The 24806-nt window shown below is 50.2% G+C and overlaps 1 protein-coding gene across 1 annotated transcript in view; it reads left to right on the top strand.

The window, feature by feature from the left end:
* ASTN2 (astrotactin 2) overlaps positions 1-24806 on the top strand; it is a 400925-nt gene that overhangs the window by 85303 nt on the left and 290816 nt on the right. Inside the window, exon 3 of the mRNA XM_054393630.1 lies at positions 22626-23013. Coding sequence (XP_054249605.1) covers positions 22626-23013 — 388 coding nt within the window. The remainder of the gene's footprint in view (positions 1-22625; positions 23014-24806) is intronic.

Genomic DNA, 24806 nt, shown 5'->3' with positions numbered 1-24806 from the left:
ATTATTCTTCAAAATCGTTCCTGTGTCCTTCAGGCTCTTCTCAGTGCATTTGGCAAGGTTGTGGAGCATCCATGCTTCACATGGGGAGCAAAAAAGGAAGAGGTATGGAGGCACAGGGGAGTTTCTGTGGAAAAGAGAGGTGAAAGGGGACTCTTGTCATCCCTACTGTAGATCACAGTAATGCTCAAATAAAGCAAGAGCTCACCTTGGGGAGCAAATCTGGGCTTTGTGGAAATGTAAGAGAGGAGCAAAGCTGGGTGCAGAGGGACTATGTCATGAGGAGGGGGGAATGTGCAGAGAAGCTGGAGGGCAAGGTGTCACAACCCCCTTAGTTCTGGAGGCAGCTTGACCTTCTCTGTGGGGCAGACTTGATTTGAGAGCTGGGTTGTCTCCCCAGTTGCTGTTTGTGTGTCTCCCTGGGTCTGACTTGATTTGAGAGCTGGGTTGTCTCCCCAGTTGCTGTTTGTGTGTCTCTGTGGGTCTGACTTGATTTGAGAGCTGGGTTGTCTCCCCAGTTGCTGTTTGTGTGTCTCCCTGGGTCTGACTTGATTTGAGAGCTGGGTTGTCTCCCCAGTTGCTGTTTGTGTGTCTCCATGGGTCTGACTTGATTTGAGAGCTGGGTTGTCTCCCCAGTTGCTGTTTGTGTGTCTCCATGGGTCTGACTTGATTTGACAGCTGGGTTGTCTCCCCAGTTGCTGTTTGTGTGTCTCCCTGGGTCTCTCACCAGCTAAGAGGCCTGACCCTGTGCAAGGCTTTGAGGGGGTGTGATAGTGATGTGGCCATCCTGGAGAAGGGCTCTGGGGCTGAGACTGAAGGCTGAGACAAACCCAAACCACATAACCCCCAGCCTTCATGTTGAGTCACACCAGAGGAAGCCTGTTTGATAGCAGAGGAAAAAGCTTGTTCTTCTTGTCCCCTTGAGTGAGGGCAGCTGGTGACCTAGCTCACAATGCATGAGGCCCTAAAAATTGCTGAGGACTAGGAGGAGGGGGAGGAGGTCATCCTCCTTCCAACACCCAGTGTGCATGCCATATGCTTCCCTGACCTTCTCCCACACACCTGCTCGCTCCTTCAGCAGCACAGCTCTCGGGGTCACGGCTTCACAGATTGCGTTGGATTGGAAGGAGCCTTGAAGGTCCTTGCCCAACCCCCCTGCAGTCAGCAGCAACACCTCCAAGCAGATCAGGCTGCCCAGGGTCACATCAAGTCTGATCTTGAATGTCTCCAGGGATGGGGCCTCAAGCACATCTCTGGGCAAGCTGTTCCAGTGTTCCACCACCCTCACTGTAAACAACTTCTTCCTAATATCCAACCTAAATCTCCCCTGCTCCAGTATCAAACCATTGCTGCTCATCCTATCACTACAAGCCCTTGTGAACAGTCTCTCTCCCCAGCCATCCTGCAGGTCCCCTTCAGATACTGAAATGCAGTTATAAGATCTCCCCAGAACCTTCTCTTCTCCAGGCTGGACAGCCTCAGTTATTTCATCCCTCTGATCATCTTTGTGGCCCTCCTCTGGACCTGCTTCAGCAGGTCTTTGTCCCTCTTGTGTTGAGGGTTCCATAGCTGGTGAGGTCCTGTCAGCCCTCAGCATCTTGGGTCTCAGCATCCTACCAGGGCTCTTCAGGGAGCAAATACTCAGAGCTGATGTGTGCCCAGGAGTGCTTCATGCATATCAACTGTGCCTGTGAGAGTCTATAGCTGATATACAAACTTTACACAGCTAGAGGTGTGCCTTTATTTTACTGAGCTGGGATCTGAAGGGTGCAATGTACAGAACTGGGAACCATGACTTCACAGAAACATAGAATGGTTTGGCTTGCAAGGCATTTTAATTAAACCACATTTACCTATAACTAGTTCTTTGCTCTTCTCCTTTCTCTACACCTTAAATTGCACCTTGGACTTGTTCCTTCATTTCCTAGTTGGTGGAGGAATGGATAATTGTATGGCTTTGTTCTGACAAGATTTCCTGTGCTGGAAATCATCCTGAGAGTGCAAATGGTGAGAACTCAACCATGAAATGAATGAGTGAGTGACCCTTGCACCCTTCACCATCTTCCCTTGCATCAACCTCCTCTGGAAAGCTACCTCTGGTGGCTGAGGTTTGGGGGCTGATGAGGCACTGGTGTGACTGGAAATTTCACCTGCACACCCCAGGCTGCCCAAGTGTGCTGACTTTTCATTGTCATTTTCTCAAACAGGTTCTTCAGGTCGGTGCTGAAGCAGTGTGGCTGTGGAAGGTGTGGCTTATGACTGCAGGGAGGGTTGGGTTTGGTTTGGTGAGTGGAGGAGTTGGTTTTTTTCGGTGTCCCAAGCCTTCCACAAGTGCCTACCTTGTGGATGGCACTGTCATCAGTTGGGGTGCTCCAGGGAGTGCTGCCTTTCTCAGGGTTTTACAGGATAAGGGTTAGTTTTCCACAGGATCTCTGTAATGGAAAGGATTTGGAGAGGTCATTAAATCCATCTCTCTGCCCTCAGGCAGGATCAATAAGCCTTTGTCACTGGTGATGGATGTTTTTCTATCCTGTTCTGCAAGTCCCTGCAGGCAGTTGTTCCAGCCTGTGCTGTCTGATGAAGATTTGGGTTGGACTGCAGCTGACCCAGGAAGGAGCAGCCTTACAAACCCCACCAGAAGAGACTTCCCCTCCCTGAGGGCACCCTGCCTTCAGCCCAGCTCCTCAACAGCCTAGTGTTTCAGATAACTTTTGCAATGTTTGGACTGTTTTGAATGAGCAGGTGGTTTGAAGTGATTGATGGAAATCCTTTTCCTGTAAATGTTTTGCTCTGAGGATTTAGCTTCAAGTATCTCACTCCTGGCAGGAAGCAGGGACGCAGGGCTGGCATCTTCCCATTGCCTGGTGCTGCCTGCAGCTCCTCAGTCAGAGGCTGAAGATGCACTTGCACAGGGAGGGCTACCACCCTGCTGCTTCTTCATAGTGATAGGAATGGAGAGATCTCAGCACTTTCAGTTTTCTTTTCAAGTTCTGAAAAATGGGACATGCTCATGCTTCACTTAGTCGTCTGTTCCTCGTGCTCCAGGAGCCAGTCCCTGCTGGATGTTGGGTGCTTGAGGCTGGGGCAGTGGAGAGCTGCAGTGATTGCAGAGGTAATGTGAGGGCCTCAGTTCTGGGCTTTGATTCCCTAGGGCTCCTCTGTTGCCTGTGCAAGACACGGTCAGCATCTGATTTTAAAACAGACCTCCCTGGCCAGCTCGTGTGAGGGTGCCTGCTCTTGGATAAGTAACTGAGTTGCTCCTGTGGGGCTCCTGGTACAGCCTACTGAATTGATACTTGGGTTTATAGAACCATTTTGGCCAGAAGAGTTCAACTGTTAACACAGAACTACCAGGTTAACACTAAACCATATCCCTCAGCACTACATCTACACATCTTTCATATCCCTCCAAGGATGGAGACTCAGCCACCTCCCTGGGCAGCCTGTTCCAGGGTTTGATAACCCTTTTGGGGAAGAAATTGTTTCTCATGTCCAATGTAAACCTCCCCTGGTGCAACTTGAGGCCATTTCCTCCTGTCCTATCACTTGTCAGTTGGCAGAAGAATAAACTGGAAGGTTGCCTTCACCTCAGTGTTGCACACTGGCTGCTCTGGGCTCCTTGATCTGGGGGCTTGCCCAAGAACCACACAGGCATGGACCAGAAAGCTTCCAGTGCTCTGCCTACATGATCTGCTGGGGAGTCTGATCTTTATTTGGCTTCCTTTGTCGTGTGGGAAATTAGTCTTTTGTGATGAAACTATGAACAGAGGATGGATGCTGAGGACATCAGCTGAATGCCTGGGGACCAAGAGGTTCTTTTTGTTTGGAGCAAGGGGAAGGGTTTGAAAGGCAGAGGAGCCTGTGCAGATCTCTGCTGCCTCTCAAATGGATTCTTCTCTCTAGCCCAGGGCGCTCTCCTCACTGCCTGCCTTCATCTGGCTGCCCAGGCAAGCTTCTCCAGGAACACAGGGCTGTATCTTCACCTCCCATTCTTGCTTTCCCCTCAGGCAGAGCTTTTTGATTCTGCAGGAGACCAGGCATCCTCTGAAGACACAGAATTACAGGGTTAGGGCTTAGTTTAGATTGGATGTGTGCTTGTGAACGCAGGCAAGATGTGCATCAGGGTGGGATGCAATGGAGCTGAAGCTGGGCAGAAATGGTTTCCTGCCTCCTACAAGCTAAAGACAAACTGGTCATAGAATCACAGAATGGTGGGAGTTGGAAGGGACCTCTGGAGATGTAGCCCAACTCCCCTGCTAAGTCAGGTTTGCTTAGATCAGGTTGCCCAGCATCCCAATATCCAGGCAGGTTTTGAAATTCTGTAGAGAAGGAGACTCCTCACCCTCCCTGAGCAACCTCCTCCAGTGCTCTGCCACCCTCAATGCAAAGAAGTTTCTCCTTAAGTTCAATTGAAACCTCCTGTGTTTTAGCTTGCACCTGTTCCCCCTTATCACATCACTGACCAACCCTCAAAGCAAAGAAGTTTCTCCTTAACTTCAATTGAAACCTCCTGTGTTCTAGTTTGCACCTGTTGCCCCTTATCCTATCACTGACCACCACTTAAAAGAGCCCAGCCCTATGCTTGTGACCCTCACCCTTAAGCTTAGATCTCCTCTCAGCCTCCTCTTCTTCAGCCTCAACAGCCCCAGGTCTCTCAGCCTCTCCTCTTCACAGAGATGTTCCAACCTCTCATCATAACTGTTGGGGGGTGCATGTACATGGAGATGGGGGTGAGTAAAGCTCAGCATTACCTACTGCCTGCATCAGGAGGTGGAGAGGTGCTTTCTGAGCTGGGAGGTGGAGGTAGCAGGGCTTTATTAGTTCTGCTTGAAGTATTTCATCTTGATTCCTATTTATCTGTGGAATCCAACTTTATTTTAGTTTTAAATTTCAATTTTTCAAACCAGGCCTGTTGAATTAGTCAAAGGAGATTTGATTAGGAAATGGCAGTGGCATTGAGGTCTTTGTTTTATGTCTGCACATGGTTTGGCTCAGAGCTCTCTCTTCACCAAAGATACCCAAGTGGAAAGGGGCTTTTGGCTAACTTAACACTTCCCAGCTGATGGGAAGGGAAAGAGAACAGACTGAGAAATTCTTGCCACCAGCTCCCCAGCCAGTGATTGCCCCCTGGCAGAGACCCAGAGGCTCAGGCTGTGAGGCTGTGGTGGTATTCAGAGCGACTTGGGAGCCTGATGGAACAAGGAACATGGAAGGTAGGATGGCTATGTGTCTTGTTTCCCAGTCCTCTCCTGCTTATTGCCATCCCCATGGCTGTGTTCAGCTGTTTTAAATCCCTGAGGATTCTGGTGGCTGAGCCTCAGTGTGACTCCAGGAGCTGCCCATCCTATGCCTAGGATGGTGGGGGGTGCTTAAAAGCAGGAGCAGTTTGCTGGGCTGTTGTAGGGTGGAGGTGCAGACCTCTCCCCTGCCTTGGTGTATCTGCCTTCTACCATAGAATCATGGAATGGTTTGGGCTGGGAGGGCCCTTTAAAATCCAGCTAGTCCAAGCTACCTGCAATGAGCACAGGGACATCTGCAACTACAGCAGGTTGCTCAGAGCCACAAACAACCTGACCTGGAATGGTTCCAGGGATGGGGCATCTCCCACATTTCTGGGTAACCTGGGTCAGTGTCTCATCACCCTCAGTGTCAAAAATTTCTTCCTTCTCTCTAATCTGAATGTTCTTCTTGTGGTTTAAGCCATTGCCCCTTGTCCTGTCCCAACAGGCCCTGCTAAAAAGTCTGTCCTCATCTTTCTTTTTGGCCTCTTTAATTCCTGAAGGGCCATAAGGTCTCCCTGAAGCCTTCTTTTCTCCACACTGAACAATTCTAGCTCTCAGCCATTGTTCACAGAAAACGTTCTGCAGTGCTCAGATCATTTCTGTGTCCCTGTCCCCAAGCCAGGCAGGATGGGAGCTTGTCACAAGGCAGAGGTTGAGGGGGAAGGATGATGAAATTAAACAGTGGAATTAAAGACCAGATAATAATGGCCACAGGGAGAAGAGAGGGCTGGAGAGTTGGGAACTGCTATGTCCAGGGCTGCCTTTCAGAGCCTTCCTTGGGGGGCTGAAGGAGATTTTGGGGCTTATGGAGGCAGCTTTCCTTGCATGGAGCCCTGTTTGCATTAATGAGTTGCTGCTCCTCAGCTGAACACCCAACCACATGGCTGGGGCTGGCCATACCAAGCCCCTGCTGGGATCTCAGGGGGTGAACAGAGATGAAATGTCACAGAGGCAGGTTCCATGGAGCTCATGCCGTGATCCATGCTGCTGTGGGTTGTCAGGAGGCTGGGAGCAGACGATTGAGTGTCAGGCTGGCTCTGAACCACCCTCCTCACCCAGTCCCTGCCTGCTGCTGCTGGGGACAGTGCCACCTGCCATCAGTGGCTGAATCCACTCCAGGATCACTCACAGGTGCTGCAGTTGTGCTGGTGACACTGTGTCAGCAACTTGATGGTGGCAGCAGCAGGGATGGAGCTGGGAGGGGGTTATTAGGCTGTTATTATCCAGATATCCCAGCTAATCAGCTTTCAGATGGGCAGAATTAATTGGTTTCATTTGGCCCCGCCAGCACAGTTAATTGAAATGAATTTTTCCCAGTTCCAAACTGGCACTTTCTCAGCTGCTGCAGGATGGGGAAGGGGAGCTGCAGCCTTCCCATCATGGACCATCATAGCACTGTGCAGCTGGGCTGTGATAGCAGTGCCCTTCCATCCTTTCTCCATCTGGGAAGGAGCCCTTGCTTCTCCATGCACCCACTCCACAAGGAATGGCTTCAAAGCCTCTGCCTGCAGCTAGGCTGGGGTTAAAATCAGTGATTCTTCCTCCAAGTGTGCTGGTAAATGTCCTTTTGGAAGTGCTGGCATCTTGGTATCTGTTCAGAGTCTCCCTGCTGCAGCATCCTACAGATGTAGGTAGAAGCCCTGGCCTCTGTCACCTCCTCTGCTCTCATCTCTGATGTCCTGTATCCACACAGGAAAAAAAAAAAAAGTGAGACTTGAAATGCAAAAGCCTCAAGCTGCAGATGCTTTGGGATGGGGATTTGTCTCCTGGGTGTGCAGAGCTCTCTCCAGAGCTGAAGCTGCTCTGGATGCACCTCAGGGGTGGAAAAAGGCCCCTTGGGAGATGCAAGCTCAGCTCTTCCCCTCCCAGCCTGGCAGCAGGATGCCCAGTGCTTCCCACCTGCTGTCTAGCCTTGCCAGCAAGGAGGTAGCTGGGCTCATCTTTTTCAAAGCACTCTTGGAAACAAGCAAGTGAAACAAAGCTGGTGAGTTCCCTTCCTTTGATATTCTTGGCTTTCCATCATTGCAGCAAGAGGGCTGAGTGAACACATAGCTGGGTTTTGATGCAGTGACTGAGTGTGGTCTGACATGCTGTGGAACAAAAAAAAGAAGGTTCTGTGCACCCATGGATGTGCCAGCAGTGAGTGTGGGAGCTGTCAAGCAGTGCCCTTTGCAATGTGACAAGGGGTGATGGTTTTAAAATAAGAGATGAGGTTCAGGCTGGATAGAATGAAGAAGTGTGACGAGGGTGGTGAGACCCTGTCCCAGGTTGCCCAGAGAGGTGGTAGATGCCCCATCCCTGGAACCATTCCAGGTCAGGTTGTCTGGGACTCTAAGCAGCCTGTTCTAGTTACAGGTGTCCCTCCTGACTGCAGGGGGTTTGGACTAGATGACTTCTAAAGGTCCCTTCCCACCCAAACCATTCCACGATTCTGTATGGCAGGCAATCTCCTGGCCTTGTACATTTGGTTTTGCACTGCACAGAGCCCTGAGGTCATGTGGAGGCATCACACCAAGGGCTGCCTAAGGGGAACTCTGTGTTCTTGGGCAAGGAGACAAGAAAGCCCTGAAACACTTAATAAATTTTATGTGTGTGCAAAGTCCTGGTGAAGTCAATGGGAGTTAAGTGTATGGTTAAGTGCTGTACTTAACTGGACTCTTAATAACCTGATGGGAATAGCTGTGGTGGTGTGGGAGAGGAGATGATTTGTGGACTTGCTGAGCTTTTTGATCTTTAAATCAACGTCTTGGATTTGCCTGCCCAGGCAAATCCTGTGATGCACAGGAGGGGGATCTGTGCATTTCTCAGCTTGCCTATGTGCAAATTGATCAACTCTTTATTCTCTTCCTGCTGTGCAGTGCCCCAGGTACCAGTGGAAGCTCTTCTCCCTCTTTGGGGGGGCTGCAGTCTGTGAGTTCTGTGGTGTGGGTTGTGATGCCAGAATTGCAGAGGTGCCAAATGCTACATGGATGTGTTCTTGGAGCTTTTATCCCTCTTGGTGTGTTTGGGTACCCTCCCTTTCCCCCTGGAAAGCACTGGTTTGTGGTGCTGCTTTTCGGGAAAGAGATTCATTGTGCTGAAATATTTACACTTTAAATATGGGCAGGCAGAATTGTCACACAATGGGCTGGATCTTTCCCAAAGCATCTGCCTGCTCTGGGATCAGTAATAAACCTTTAAAAAGACCCCCACTGATAACAAAAGGATCCCTTCACCTCGGTTCCTGTGTGCACAACAGCATCTTCCCATCAAAGCCTTGCTCCATAAAGGATGGAGCTCTATAGCAGCATTTCAATACCTGAAGGGGACTTGCAGGAAGGGTGGAGAGGAACTTAACAAGGGCTGGTAGTGATAGGACAAGGGACAATGGCTTCAAACTAGAGCAGGGTATAGATGTAGATGGGACATGAGGAAAAAGTCCTTTACTATAAGGGTCATGGAATGAACACTGGAACAGATTACCCAGGGAAGTGGTGGAGGCCTCATTCCTGGAGAAATTCAATATCAGACTTGATGGAGCTCTGAGCAACTTGCTCTAGTTGGGAATATCCCTGCTGACTGCAGGGTGGCTGGGCCTAGATGACCTCTGGAGTTCCCATCCAACCCAGTGCAATCTGTGACTCTATGAAATTATTTTGAGAGCCCATGAATAAATTCTAAATCCCTTTTTCAGCCTCTTTCCTGTCTTTGCTCCACCCTGCATAGAGCAGCAGCACACACCAAGACTGTCCCCTCAGTGGGGCTTGGAGGAGGTGTTGGGCTAAATCCCAGAGGGGTGGGTGTCAAGGTGAAGGTGCCACTCTCTTTTCAGTGGTGCTCAGTAATAAGACAGGGAGAAATGGGTATAAGCTGCAACACAGGAGGCTCCACCTCAACATAAGGAGAAACTTCTTTGCTGTGAGGGTGCTGGAGCCCTGGAGCAGGCTGCCCAGAGAGGTGGTGGAATCTCCTTCTCTGGAGACCTTCAAAACCCACCTGGATGTGTTCCTGTGTGACTTGCCTTAGATGATCCTGCTTTGGGCTAGGTGATTTTTATGATGTCCCTTCCAACCCCTAACATTCTATGATTTTTATGATTCTTTAATGCTTTGCTGAATTTTACTCCCACGTTTTGCCACCTTTTCCTGGACTAGCCTCCAAGATGTGGCAGCCCCCAGAAGCTGGCAGGTTAATTGAGCAGAAAGGATGCTGTAGCATGTCAGTCACCAGCACTTGGAGGCTGGAGGCAGAATGTGAGTTGTGTTCATGTTCCTTCATCCAGAGCTGTGCATCTCTTATTAGATTAATGTATTTTTAATATATGCAGAACATACAGTGGGAGCAGCATTAATTTGCACTAATGCTTGTGAAAGCCACTGAGAATTAACAGCAGGGTGGTTGTTTTTTGTATTTTTTTTCCCCCTAAATTATTGAGGATGCAGATAAACACAATTATGAAAAAAAAACAACCAACCAAGAAAGGTACTTCTGCAACAGCAGAACACATAACTCATTTATCTGACAAGTGTTCTTTACTTTTAATTATATTTCATTGCTTGCTGGCAAATGCTCTGCTGGTAGATGTTGTAATCATCCTTGTAATGTGACACCTTGCATTTGTTAAACCTTTGTTTGGAAAGGATGAGAAGCATCTGGGTACTTCAGGTGTCCTGCCATGGTTGTGATTTCAGGAGGTCATTGCCACTCAAGGCTGGGGTGGCTCCTGGAGGCTCCAGCTCATGCCTGGCTGCCACAGAGATAAGCTGTGTATACATGTCCTGGGAGATGCTCTTGTGCACTTGCTGTCCAAACAAAGCAAAGAGAAGTGTTGACTCACTGAATTCTTTAGGTTGGAAGAGACCTTGGAGATCATAAAGTCCAACCATTAACCCAGTAGTGCCAGGTCAGCACTAAACCAAGTCCTTCAGCACCACATCTACACAGCTTTTAAATCCCTTTGGGGGTGAGGACTCCACCACTGCCCTGGGCAGCCTGTTCCAGGCCTTGACAACCCCTTTTGGGGAAGAAATTCTTCCTCATGTCCAACCTAAATCCCCCCTGGTGCAGCTTGAGACTGTTTCCTCTTGTGTATCACTTGCTAAAGATGGAGTGGGAGCAAAGGTAGGACCTGCCCTGTGCTTTGTGGGGGGCACGGAGTGGTGGAGGTGTTGAGATTTGTAGGTGGTCGCTCAGGGGATCTGAAATAAGCCTGAGGCAGAGGCTCTTAAAAGCTCTGCAGCTTCTGTGTTTTAGTCTTCTGTTTAGTGAGCTTAGCTGCATCCCTGCCTCATGTGGTGCTGAGGGACGTGGTTTAGTGGTGGACTTGGCAGTGCTGGGTTGACAGTTGGAGTCAGTGCTCTTAAAGGTCTTTTCCTACCTAAATGATTCTATGATTCATAGTGGCACTCCCAGATGATTTTTGCTGTGACTAATACCACAGTCACAGAATGTTAGGGGCTGGAAGGGACCTCGAGAGATCATCCAGTTCAACCCCCCTGCCAGAGCAGGATCACCTAAAGCAGATCACACAGGAAGGCATCCAGACAGGTCTTGCATATCTCTGGAGAGGGAGATTCCACAACCCCCCTGGGCATCCTGTTCCAGTGTTCTGTCACCCTCACAGCAAAATCATTCTTCCTCCTGTTTCCATGGAACTTCCTGTGCTTCAACTTCCAACCATTGCCCCTTGTCCTGTCATTGGGCATCACCCAGCAGAGCCTGACTCCATCCTCATCATGCATCTTTAGAAAGGTGGCTCTCAGGAGTTCAGCTGCACAATACAAGATGAAAATCATCCACAGGGAGTTGTACCATCCTGCTCTGTTCTTTGGGCCAGCTGACCATCAAGTTGCCTTCTCCATCAGATGCTAAAATTAATATTCTGGATGTTTTTGCTCGGGCAGAAGCTCTGGAGATGTTTGTGGCCTCCCCAGGGCAATGGGTGAAGCATGAACATGATAAAAGCAGTCCCATAAAACACAAAAGTGATGTGGCTTGACCAGCACAGCTGAGGACATCATGCTGGATTCAGTTCTGGTGGATGGAACACCACCTGCATGGGCAAAGCTTAGTCCACAGCTCAAGATGGTCTACAAACCCCTCATGAGATGTTCCTGCAGGCATCAATCAAACAGAAGTGGTCTGCTGGGTAGGGCACTTTGGGCTCATGGGACTGGTTGTCCCTGGCTGAGTGAAAGGTGCAAATCTAGAGGTCTGTTGGAGTGTTCTGGGTAAGGATCCCCCAAGTGACCATCTGTAAGATGGGAAGCTCTGCAGGAAGGAGAGGTGGGGCAGGGACATGTTTCTCACTAGCATCAGGCAAGGCAGGCATGGGTCAAGCTGCTGTTTCCTGGTGATGTCAGTGAAAGCAAGAGAAAGCTCAGCCTTGGAGGGTTCTTCTCTTTCATTTGGGAAGGTGTTATGGCCACATAGTGTCTTTGGTGTTGTCTGATACTGGGTGGATTGCTTTTTTTCCCCTGCCCTTAGCAGAGGCTGTCTTAGCTGCAATGCTGCTGCTGCAGGGCAGGTCAGCTGGCCATTGGGATGCTCTTCATCCAAGCCAGGTCCCTGTGGGTGGTCAGGGTTTGGGCTCTAGTCTAAATATGTGACAGAGAAGAGCATTATGTGGATGGTGGCTCTGTGCTTGCTGGTTTTGAGGGACTTGCTTTTCTTTCAACGTTTAATTGCAAGGTGCTTTGTGTGTGGTACAAACCTGGGCCCTCCTAACCTGCAACGTGTGGTGGTCCTTGCCTGTGAGACCTGTGCTGGGAAAGACTTACTGTGTGTGGTGAGCTTTTTGAAAAGCGAAGTGGTATGTTCTTAACTCAAGTGAATTTTTCCTCCCCCTTGGAGTTTGGCTAAAATGCAGTTTTGGTGCAGGGTGAGTGGGATGAACACGAGCAGGGGGCTTCGGCAGGGAGGAGGAGTGGGGATTGCTAACTGAAACTCCATGGGAAAACCAAACAGCTTTTGTTTCTGTCTCAGGCAGCCTGCCCACATTAGGGAAACATGAGCATGACCACAGGAGACCTTCTGCATTTTAAAATGTTCCCTCTGGGAGGGCAGGCTCGGGGTTAGCTGGTTGGCGATGGAGGTGAGCCGTTTAGCGCCCATTAAAATCCCAATTTATTCAGTCTGCACTCGGGCTTTAAAGAGAGCTGGCAATCAGGTGCTTAATAAAAATCACCTCCAACCCTTCTCTTTCAGTTCACTGTAAATAAATGCCTTTTTTTTTTTTTTTCCTCATATGTATATATCATGAGAATGGATTAGAAGTCATTTTGAATTGTTACCCAAGCACGAGGAGCGGCTCGGGATGCGCAGGCATGTTGGGTGTGATTGAGGATTGTGTGTTTGGGAGACCATTCAAATAAACATCTCCTGGAACACCACACTGCATGTCTGAACGGTGCAGAAAAGGCTGATTGGCAGGTTCACTCCTTTTCCTTGCCATCCTTGGATGAAACAGCAAAACAAAATTCAGTGTGGCTTAAAAGGAAATAAATAAAATGATGTGGGAATGTGGCTTTTTGCCTGACTCCCTCTTTATTTTTTTTTTTTTTGGAAGTGAAGAGTCAGAGATGTTAAAGTTATGGTTCCCACAGCAACTGTAACTCTCATCTCCTCTGCCTGTTTTAGACTTTGCAGGACTGTATCTGCTATTAAATTTATGCCCTCTGCGTGTACGTATGGCAGGGCAAGCAGAGCATCCTTGTATCATGGATCTGTGCAGAGCAATCCTGAGGGAGCTCTTCCTCTCAAACCCCTGGGCCACATCCTGCACTCCTTTACACCAGTATGAACCCATGCAGAGAAGGTGGATCTGAAGTGCTGTCAGCTCTGGGTGAGGGCTGGCTGATGTGGTTGTGATAACACCAACAGAAGGCAGCACCCCACCAGTGGACCGCTGGATTGGGTCCAGAGGAGGTGATCCAGAGGGCTGGAGCACCTCTTCTATGGATATAGGCTGAGAGAATGGGGGCTTTTCAGCTTGGAGAAGAGAAACCCCTTTTGGGGGAGACCTTAGAGAAGCCCTCCAGTAGCTAAAGGGGCTGCAGGAGAGCTGGGGAAGGACTTTTTGTGAGGGCTTGTAGTGATAGGATGAGAGGGAATGGATTGAAGCTCTAGGAAAGCAGCTTTAGTCTGGATATTAGGAAGAAATTCTTTACAGTGAGGGTGGTGAGATACTGGAACAAGTTGCCCAGGGAGGTTGTGAATTCTTTTTCCTTGGAGGTGTTCAAGGCCAGGTTGGGTGAAGCCTGGAGTGATCCTGGTTTAGTGGAATGTGTCCCTGCCTATGGCAGGGGAATAGAACTAGATGATCTTTTAAGGTCCTTTCCAACCCAAAACCATTCTGTGATGAATCATTGCTGGAGCTTGATGATATTGTAGGAGCTGTGGAAAGAGGAGGGTGAAAAAGACTTAGTAAGTTCTCTTCAGGTCACAATTCAAGCAGCCATCACTGCTCAGCAGAGCACTGAGGTGTGTGCTGGCGTCTGAGGGACTGTAATGGGAATTAAACACACATTTGAAGTTAAGCATGTGGTTAAGCACCTTGGAGAAGAGGTGCTCAGATGGGGATTTGAAGCATGTAAGGAGAAAATGCTCTATTTTGTAGTAGATTTACCCTGTATCATTGCTGCCTTCTATGGAGAGGTGAGGTCGAGTGGTTTTGAGATGAGGACCAGATCCAGATCTCTCAAGGGTGTCTTTTTAAAATGTATTTTTACTTTTTTTTTTTTTTTTTTAATCCTGATATTCATTGCTTCCTCACTAACCCCTGTACTGGTGAGGCCACAGCTTGAAGCCTAGGGCTCTTGCTCTCAAGAAGAACACTGAGAGGCTGGAGCAGGTCCAGAGAAGGGAAATGAAGCTGGGGAAGGGTCTGGAGACCAGGTGTGGTGAGGAGCAGCTGAGGGAATGGGGGTTTTTGAGGGTGGAGGAGACCTTCTGGCTCTCTACAACTCCTTGAAAGGAGGCTGGAGCCAGGTTGGGGTCAGTCTGTTTTCCAAAGTAGCAAGCAACAGGACAAGAGGAAATGGCCTCAGGTTGTGTCTGGGGAGGTTTAGGCTGGACAGGAGGAAAAATTGCTACCCTGAAAGGCTTGTAAGGCCTTGAAGAGACTGCCCAGGGCAGTGGTTGGATCATCAACCTGGAGATGTTTAAAGGGTGTGTAGACATGGTGCTTGGGGATGTGGCTTACAGAATCATAGAATTGTCAGGGCTGGAAGAGACCCTAAGGATCATCCAGTTCCAACCCCCCTGCCATGGGCAGGGACACCTCACACTACAGCAGGTCGCTCACAGCCACATCCAGCCTGGCCTCATCCAGGGATGAGGCTTCCACCACCTCCCTGGGCAACGTGTTCCACCCTCATGGTGAAGAGTTTCTTCCTAATGTGCAATCTAAATCTCCTCCTCCTCTGGCTTGGATCCATTCCCCTTAGTCCTATCACTCCCTCATACCCTAAAAAGTCCCTCCCCAACTTTCTTGTAGCCCCCTTCAGATACTGGAAGGCCACAAGAAGGTCTCCTCAGAGCCTTCTCTTCCCCAGACTGAACAACCCCAAGTCGCCCAGCCTGTCCTCATAGAAGAGGTGCTCCAGTCCTCTGACCATCCTTGTGGCCCTTCTTTGGAAGCTCCAGCTCATCCAGATCGTTCCTGTAATAGGGGCTCCAGAACTGGACAGAGTGCTCCAGGTGGGGTCTCACCAGAGCAGTGCAGAAAGGGAGAATCACCAAGCTGCTGCTAAATGACCTTGGTAGTGTTGCACTAATGGTTGTGCTCAATGGTCTCAAAGGTCTTTTCCAGCTTAAATGCTGCCTGTTCTTGGTCTCATCCTCATGCTCTGCCTCAGTGTTGTGCCATGGACTCATTTGCTGACTCAGCATAAAAGGCTATGTGCTGTCAGAGGGTGGTTGTGATTCATGGACAGGGAGGAGCTGCTGCCTGCTCGTCCCTGAAAGGGTTGTCAAGTCCTAGAGCAAGCTTCCCAGAACAGTGGTGGAGTCCCCATTCCTGGAGAGATTTAAAAGCTGTGTGGATGCAGAGGTGAGGGACATGTTTTAGTGGTGGGCTTGGCAGTGCTGGGTTAATAATTAAAGTTGGACTCAATCTTAAATGTCTTTTCCAACCTAAACAATTCTATGCTCCTCTCCCCAGCCCTGCTATTTCTTTAAAGCTGAAGGGATGATGTGCATCTGAGGGTATGTCCTCCCCTCCCTAGGAGGGCAAAGAAGCTGCAGGGTGCAGAGGAGGTCATGATGAATGGTGGTGTGCAGGAGAGGGAAGATTGGGAGGTGTCTGCGGAGATCAGGCTTATTTTTCATCATTAATGATCTGAAAGGAGGTGCAAACAGCATGTTAATTAAAATACACAGAAGACATATTTAGACTGAGAGGTGCAGCAAAGAGAAGAAGAGCAATAAGGCAAAGGAGTCCTAGGGAGACTGGTGCCAAAGGTTTGATCTGGGAAGGGAAGAAGCAGGCACCAGGACACAACATGTTAAATGTGGAATTTTTCTTCCTTAAGTCGTCCTGAGTGCTGGAGGTCAGGTGTGGAGGTCCTGGAATGGGGTCTGGCCTGGTAAAAGGACTGCTGGTGGGGCTTGGAAGGAGAGAATAGATAGACCTGGGACTGCCCCTGGCCAGCTTGGGCACTGGTGGGCATCTTCTCCAGGGCTGGCTGCAGCAGAGTGTTGTCTGAGAGCACTGGTTGCCAGTAAACAGACACTGCTACAACAGCTCACCTGGATGATCCCAGCTCTGGTTGAGGTTTACCCTGGAACGTGGCCTCAGAGGATCTGTGCCTGGGAGCAAGCCTGTGGCTGGTGGAGTGGCATTGGTAGAGTCTCTTCATGCTGCCATTTGCCATCATTTTTAGTTGAAATTAATTAAAAATCCACTAGCTCAAATTAACAGCCTGGCTGGAACCTGCTGCAAATGTTTGCTCCACCTGCTCCCTGAGCTCTGCTTGATTACAGCCCCTGGCAATGGTGGGGATGAGCCAGGAGAGGTTTGTGTGCTGAGCTCCAGAGGTCCAAGGTTTGGTCCATGCTGGTGGCTTTTTTGGCCTTTGTTGTGCTGTTGGGTGGACTTACCTGGTGTGCAGGGTCTGGTGGGAGGGGATGAAGTGCTTGAAAGGGAGGTGAGATGCTTTGGAGCTGAAATGTGACAAGACAAAACTGGGGCAGTGGAAGACCAGAATCACAGAATGGTAGTGGTTGGAAGGGTCCTCTGAAGAAGTTAATTGAGTCCAACCCCACTGCAGACCACAAAGGAACACATCTGGAGGGGGTTACCAGTTTGTAGAGAAGGAAATGCTGCAGCCTCTCTGGGCAGCCTGGGTCAGGGGTCGTATTGAGGTGGAACCTCCTGGGTTCCAGTTTGTGTCTGTTGCCCCTTGTCCTGTCACTGGCCACCACTGAGGAGGGACTGGCTCCATATTCTTGACACTGTAAGGTATTTGTAGCCATTAATCAGATCCCCTCTCAGCCTTCTCTTCTCCAGGCTAAATAGCTCCAGGTCTCTCAGCCTTTCCTTATCAGGGAGATGTTCTATTCTCTTAATAATCCTCATAACCCTAGAAGGGACTGTGGGGTCACCTGCTGTGCCCTCAAATGCTGCACAGGTTGCAAGGACTCCTAGAAGCCTTTATTTCTCATTTGAAATGACACAGAGCTTTTCTCAAGGCAGCCATGCTAGATTTAAATAAATAAATTTTAAAAAAGGCCAATTGACAGTGATGGATAATCTTCTACAGTCTTTGGTAAATTGGTCTGCTGTTTAATTACCTCAGTAGCAGTAGAGACAGGGGGATGATGAGACGGAGAGCAGCCCAGCAGAAAAGGACTTGGGAGTGCTGGTGGATGAGAAGCTGGACATGAGCCAACAGTGTGCACTTGCAGCCCAGAAGGCCACTGGCATCTTGGGCTGCATCAAAAGAAGTGTGGCCAGCAGATAGGGAGAGGGGATTCTGCCAGTCTGCTCTGCTGAGACTTCCCCTGGATTGCTGTGTCCAGCTCTGGAGTGCTCGACACAGGAACTGTGGACCTGCTGGAGTGGCTCCAGAGGAGGGACACAAAGATGATCAGAGGGCTGGAGCATCTCTCTTACAAAGACAGGCTGGGGTTGTTCAGCCTGGACAAGAGAAGGCTCTGGGCAGACCTTATAGCAACATTCCAATATCTGAAGGGGGCCTACAGGAAGGCTGGGGAAGGACTGTTTAAAAGGGCTTGGAGTGATAGGATGAGGGGCAATGGTTTGAAACTGGAGCAGGGTAGGTTGGACATTAGAAAGAAGCTCTTTGCTATGAGGGTGATGGAATGTTAGAACAGATTGCCCAGGGAAGTGGTGGAGGCCCCATTCCTGGAAACCTTCAAGGTCAGGCTTCATGGGGCTCTGATCAACCTGATCTAGTTGGGATGTCCCTGCTCACTGCAACAGGGTTTGGACTAGATGACCTTTGAGGGTTTTTTTTTCCAACCCAGTACCTTCTATGATTCCATGAGCATCCTTGGAGTCATGACCCCAGGCTGAGGGCTCCCTCTTTCACCCAGAAGCAGGTAGGGAGTGATGAGGCTGGTTGTCAGTCAAAGCTTGCTTTGGGATGCCATGTGGGAGCCAAGTGGCTTCAAAGTTGGAAAGGAAATAGGGGTATTTTTACCTTCAGGGCAAGCAAGTTTTGCTTTGACCTGCAGAAGAGATGCTTTGGTGTAACAGATCTTCCCAACCCAAACTGTGTTCTCCTCCAGCCTGGAAGCTTTTGTTGATCTCAGCCCTGTTTGAGGAGGTGGCTGGTAGACCATTAGGGCTTGCCCCCATAATGCCTGGGCTGTGTTGCTGTGGTTCTGCTGTGTTTGACTGCAAATCCGAAGGGCTGTGGGACTCCTACAGAGACCTATACCACATCCACCCCACTGTGGAGAGCAGAGCTGAGCAGGTAGAGTCAGAAAGGGCCCGAGCCTGTTGCAGGGAAGTTTGTCCAGAGGTTCACCAGGACCCCCTCATCTTTCACTGCTGATAGGGGAGGGTGATGGCTTGTGTTTGAAGAAGTTCATGTATCCTCTTGGTGCTCAGAAATTCAGCATCTCAGATGCCCAAACACTGAGTGCTCTTCAGGCTGGCAGCTTGGCAGCCTTCATAATTTGTATGAGAACCCAATCTCTTGGGTTTTGAGGTTGCTTTTTTTCCATCAGTTTTTCTTCTGTGCTTCAAATAATCTAAGAATCACAATGTTTTGGATTGGAGGAGAGCTTTCAGTGTCATCTAGTCCAACCTCCCTGCAGTCAGCAGGGATCTCTGCAACTAGAGCAGGTTGCTCAGAGCCCCAAACAACCTGACCTGGAATCTTTTCCAAGGACAAAGCATCTACTACCTCCCACCAACCTAGGCCAGTGTCTCACCACCCTCAGAATAAAGAATTTCTTTTTCCTTTCTAGTCTAAATCCCCCCCTTAGTTTAGAACTGCTACCCCTTGTCTTGTCACAATATGCCCTGCTGAAAAGTCTGTCCCCATCTTTCTGATCTGCCTCTTTAAGTACTGAAAGGCCACCAGAAGGTCTCCCTGGAGCCTTCTCTTCTCCAGCCCCAACTCTTTCAGCTTGTCTTCACAGAGGACCTCCAGCCCTTGGATCATTGTTGTGGCCTCCTCTGGCCAAGCTCCAACAGGTCCATGTCTATCCTGTTCTGAGGACTCTGGAGCTGACCTCAGCACTGCAGAGGGAGGTCGCAGCAGAGGGGCAGAATCCCCTCCCTCCACCTGCTGCCCACGCTGCTGGGGATCAGCCCAGGACATGGTTGGCTTCTGGGCTGCAAGCACACGTTGCTGGGTCATGTCCAGTTTTTCACCCACCAGCACCTTTCAAGTCCTCCTCCTCAGGGCCAGTCTCCATGCCTTCTTCCCTCAGTCTGAGTCGATACTGGGGGTTGTCTCAACCCAGACCTTGAGCATGGCCTCGTTGAACCTCACAAATTTCCTAACTCCCAGCCTTGCTGCTTTCCAGCTGGAAAAGAACTGCAGGGCAGATTTGCAAGCCACGTTTGCTCCAGTGCCACGAGCCCTGCAGTTCTGCATGCAGATGGTTGTCCCCACCGCCCCTCTTCTCCATCCTCCTCCTCTCCTGTGGGTCTCAGCACCCCTCCTGCACCTGGCAGCTCCCTCTTGGCCAGGGCTGGGCACACAGGAGTGTGCTGGGAAGGACATTAGGTGGGAGAATATGCATGTTCACAGCTCAGAGGATTAAAGGCCCGTGTTCTTATCACTGCAGAACAGAGTATTATAAATCCAGCCTTAGAATACCAAATCCCCGCGCGGCTCGGCCATTGTTTGGGAATATTAAAAAGCTTGGAGACAGAAATAATCAGTTTCCGAATGACACCTTGTCAAATAAAACATTTCTCATATTATCCCTTCCTTCCCCTTTCTCTCTCCTGCTTCCTCAGTTGGATAATTTAACATGAAAAATAGATTAAAATGAGGCTGGCTTGAATGCCTCCTAAGTTTGACACCATGTGGTGTGGTTTTCTTTTTTTTTTTTTTTTTTTTTTTTTTTTTTTTTTCCTTTCCCCAGGAAGCTCTCCTGGTGTCTGTGGTGTGGTTAAACAGGCAGCTACTGGTGCAGAGTCAGGGAGGAAAGGAGAATGGTGAAACCAAGTTGCTTGCTCTGAGCCAGTGAGTGCTTGCCCCAGGGGCTGGCACAGCCACCCCCAGCCTTTTCTGGGGGGAAAGGGGATGTTTGTCTTGGTGGCTGGCAGAACAGAGATCTCCAGCTCATCCCCAAAGAATGCAGGACCTGGGCCTGGACTGGGAACCTTCAGCTTTTTATGGTAAGAGTGGTCAGGCATTGGAACAGGCTGCCCAGGGAGGTGGTGGAGTCACCATCCATGGAATGTTCAAAAAACTGTGTAGACATGGCACTTTGGGAGATGGTTTAGTGGGCATGGTGAGGTTAGGTTGATAGTTAGACTTGATAGTTGAACTTGATGATCTTAAAAGTCTTTTCCAGATGAAACTGTTCTGTGCTTCTATGATTACTTGAACCAATTCTGTCACTCCTGAGCCATGGTGGGGAATGGCACATAATAGCCTCTGTGCCTTTGTGTAATTTCTCCCATGCAGAGAGATCTTCAAACATAGATTGGAAGGGACCCTTAGAGGTCATCTAGTTCAATGCCCCTGCAGCAAGGAGGGACGTCTTCAACTGGATCAAATTCTTAAGAGCCCAGACCAAGCTAACCTGGAATGGTTCCAGGAATGGCACATCTACCACCTTGCTGGGCAACTTCAGCCAGTGTGAAAAATTTCTTCTCTCTAGTCTAAATCTCCCTCTTTCACTTACAAACCATCACCCTTGTCCAGTCACAACAGGTCCTGCTAAAAAGTCTGTCCCCATCTTTCTTGTCAGCTGCTTTAAATACTGAAAGGCCACAAGAAGGTCTCCCTGGAACCTTCTTTTCTCCAGGCTGAGCAATCCCAACTCTTCCATCCTGTCCTTGCAGGAGAGGTGTTCCAGCCCCCACATCATTTGTGCATATCCAGATCTCCTCTGGTCCTGCTCCAACAGGTTAACATTCTTGTGCTGAGGACTCCAGCATCAGGGAAGCCAAACTGAGCAATGGGCCCTTCTGTGTCATTTTAGGGGAAGGGATGTGGCGTTCCTGATGGGAGATGGTGGCCTGGGCTCCTTTCTGCAACAAATTGTGGTGCTGGAGTGGTCCAGGGAAGCATCTCTGCTTTGCTTCTGCTCCTGAGGCCTGTCTCCCAGCTAACTCATTCTGCAAGCTGCAATTTTTGATGCCAGCTCTTTACAGCTGATCTTGTTTACAAGTCAGAGCCACGCTCTGGGTACATCAGAGTGCTTTGTGTCGAACACAGGGGGAAGCTCTGCACGTCTTGCTTTAGTTTTCCACGCTCTGTGGAGCTCTGGGCTGTGACGTTCCCAGTGCCAAAGGAACGCCTGCCCTGCCCTGGCTGTTCCACTTCGTGCTGCAAAGCCCCAACTGCTCACACTGCTCCTGATTTACATGCCCTGCTTTGCTTGTCTGCCACGGGATAAAACTGCTCTGGAGACGTGGAGATTAGGAGGCTGGAAGCTGGCACATGCTCAGCTCCTGCCTGCACAGGCTGAGCTGCTGAATTTCACCTCCAGAGCAGGCAGAGGCAGGGCTGGCTCCATTTGGCACTTCCCAGCCTGACTCCTGTGGGAGGAGAGGCCACCTCCATGGACATAATGTCCAGAGAAGGGCCACAAGAATGGTCAGAGCACAAGCAGAGTTGCCACCTGAGGAAAGGCTGAGAACTGGGTTTGTTCAGCCTTGAGAAGAGGAGAGTTAGGGGAGACCTTATTGCTATGGACCAGTACATAAAGGTTGGCTACCAGGAGGATGGAGGCTCCCTTTTTATGAGGAGTCACATTGAAAAGACAAAGGATGATGAGTACCAGTTACTGCTGGGGAGATTCTAGTTGAACTCCAGAAGAAAATGCTTCCCCCTGAGAACAGTTGGACATTGGAATTATCTCCCAAGGGAAGCAGTGGATATCCCTACACTGGACAGTTTTCAGACTTAGCTTGACAGGGTGCTGGGCCAGCTCATTTCAACTACACTATAACCTAGGAAGATTGGACCAGATGATCCTTGGGGTCCCTTCCAACCTGGCATTCTGTGATTCTGCGATGCAGATATTTAGGAAGTTAGTTTGTTCAGTATCAATTTAATATCGTGATGTAGTTAGGACTTGTATTGAATACAATTTGGATGTGGGGGAAGAGGAGAGCTTTACAGTGTCCCCAGGTCTGCAGCTAAAGTCTCCTTTGGCAGATCACAAGCAGAAATGATGGAGCTGGAGTAACCATGCCCAGGGGAGCTGTGGCTGTGTGGTGCAGTTTGTAGCACCGTTGTTTGTGTGAAGTGTTGTGTGTCTCTGCTGAGGCTTTACTGCTCCCTGGTTGCTGGCTGGGTTGTTTTGATGAGGGGTTTTCTCCTAACTGGTGGGATGTGATTACCTCCTTCCTCATCTCCCCATGCAGGGTGGGAGGAGGAGTTTGCCCACTGCAGCCTCTGTGCATGCAGGTGGGCCAGGGTAAGAACAAAGTCCCTGGGGGAGTGGGCAGAGCTTCTCCAGGGGCTCACTGTGCTAAAACTACCTCTGGCACTCAGCTCTATCTGCCTGTCATATCCTGCCCCACAGGTGGCTGCTCCATGAACCCACCCAGGTGTGGTTCATGGAGTGCTGATGGATGAAAAGGTGCTTCAGAGAGAAAAGGGGAGGGTCTTGGCTGGTGGTTGCAGTGTCTCCTGAGCCAGCCCTGTGCTTGCCATACCTCCTGGCCCATCTCCTGACCCTTGCCCTTTGCTGTGTCCGCAGGGTGGGCTGATCGCACTGCTCCTGCTGCTCTTGGTCTTCATGGTGGCTCTGTACGCCCAGCGCCGCTGGCACAAGCGCCGCCGCATCCCGCAGAAGAGCGCCAGCACGGAGGCCACCCACGAGATCCACTACATCCCCTCGGTGCTGCTGGGCCCCCAGGCCCGAGAGAGCTTCCGCAACTCCCGCCTCCAGGCTCACAACTCCGTCATCGGGGTGCCCATCCGCGAGACCCCCATCCTGGACGACTATGAGGATGAGGAGGAGGAGGAGACGACCCCGCGCCGGGCAGAGCCCAGCACCAGGGAGGATGAGTTCGGCAGCCAGGTGACACGGACACTGGAGAGCCTGGGCCGGGCTGGGGAGGAGAAGCCTGACTATGAGAAGAAAGGTTTGTGGCTTTGCTCTCTCCTCTTTCCCTCTCCCCATCCCCTGCTGGGGCGTCTGTCCTGTGCAGTGTCCCCTCGAGAGGGTGACTGGTCCATCCATGGTCCCTGGGCTTGGCACTTGGCCCTCCAGACTTTGGTCCTCAGCACTTATCTATGAGGGATTGTGCAGACCTTGTCCTAGTGCTGCTCTTCCCGAGACAAGAATCACCTTCTGGGGAAACTGAGGCACCATAGCTGTGAGCCCTCAGCTGTCACTGCCAGCTCCAAGGAGCAGGTCTTGCAGCATTCCCTGGCTGTGCTTTAATGGTGGTTCAGGTGCCATAGGGATGTGTGAGCTGTGTGCTCCACAGAGGTGTGTGTTCCTAGGGTTTGACGCATCTGTTTTCTCAACGTCCTCTTCCAAAAGCAGTCTCCCATTTCCACCATGAGCAGGAAGCTGATGGCTCTGCTTTCAGGCTTGGTGGTGTCTCTGGTCAGTGGCAGAGACGTCTGGGAAAGCCCTGGTGGGTTAGGGGATGCCTGGCTGGGGGAACAGAGTGCATATTTGCTCAGGGAATGAGGTTACTCTTCTGCCATGGGCTTGTGCAGAATGGTGCACAGGGCCACGTGAAGCAGTCGTTCCTGCTGCTCCAGCAGTGCTGTGTCTCCTGGCTCTTCAACAGGATGGGAGTGCTGGCTTTCATCCTGGCTTCTTGCTGTGGCTGAGTGCTAGAATATGGGCATTGATAAATCTGTAATACTGATCAGTTTCTAAAGGAGGAGTGTCAAGGGAACAGGGCCAAACCTTTTTCAGGGCTGCCTGGTGACAGGAAGAAGCACAGAGCTGAATCCGTGTGGGTTTGATGAACAGACAGAGACCCTGACTGTGAACCATTTCCTGCCTGTGGTGTTTGCTGTGGTAGATCAGATTGGAGAGAAGCCTCTGCAGTTCCATAGATGGGGGACCTGGTTGCTGCTTATCCCTGTGGTGCTGGTTGCCTTTAAGGTGCAATATTGGATCCTGCTGCTGTTGGAAGGGATAAATCCCCTGGTAGGAGCCATGGGGAGTTGTGCAGTGAGAGCTGGACTGAGGTGCCTGTTCCAGAGCAGGTGAGGTGCTACAGATGCTTTGTGCCTTCCCTGAAGGTACTGGGTATGTTGGAGCAGAGGGGAGTCCATATGGAGAGGGCTGAGCAGCTGGGATGGCACATTACCTGCTATCAACCTGCACATCATCTTCTGAGAGAGGAGAGGAGCAAACCATGGGTGACAGGTGCTGGTGGTGACTCTACTCTACTGGAAGCACTCAGGAGCTCTAAGAGGAGACCAGGATGAGAGCCTGCATAAAGCAGCCTAGGCTGGCCACTCTTTATTTAGGTGCTTTCTTACCTGCAAACAAAACTTAAGCTTCCAAGCTCTGTGGTTCTGCACTTGGAGAACTGGCTGAGAGGACCAGGCAAGGTCTAGGTGCTGTCTCACTGCCCAAGCAGGGGGCTGTAGGGTCCATGGGTTGCACGGGGCCAACTGCGTGACTCAGGGGGGATGTTTCTCAGCAGCACTTTCCCCAGAGTGTTTCAGCTAATGCACACTTGATTGCCTGCCTTTCTAAAGTCTGTCTCTCAGAAGCTGCAACACCCACCCACCTCTGCTTATTGAAATGTCATTAGGAGCCATTTAATGTTGTTCACCTGCACTGCACAGGGAAGCACATTTGAATAAACCAAAGCACAGTACATTAGTGCTAATTGCTGAATGACTGCAAGCAGGGATGAGGGAGGGATGTGTTGGGTGTCTCGTGCAGGGAAGGGGTTCTTGA

This window comes from Indicator indicator, chromosome 28, assembly GCF_027791375.1.
Source record: "Indicator indicator isolate 239-I01 chromosome 28, UM_Iind_1.1, whole genome shotgun sequence".
In the NCBI taxonomy this organism is placed as follows: Eukaryota; Metazoa; Chordata; class Aves; order Piciformes; family Indicatoridae; genus Indicator; species Indicator indicator.
The sequence above is the reverse complement of the archived record's forward strand: the minus strand, read 5'-3'. Positions and strand labels throughout refer to the sequence as shown.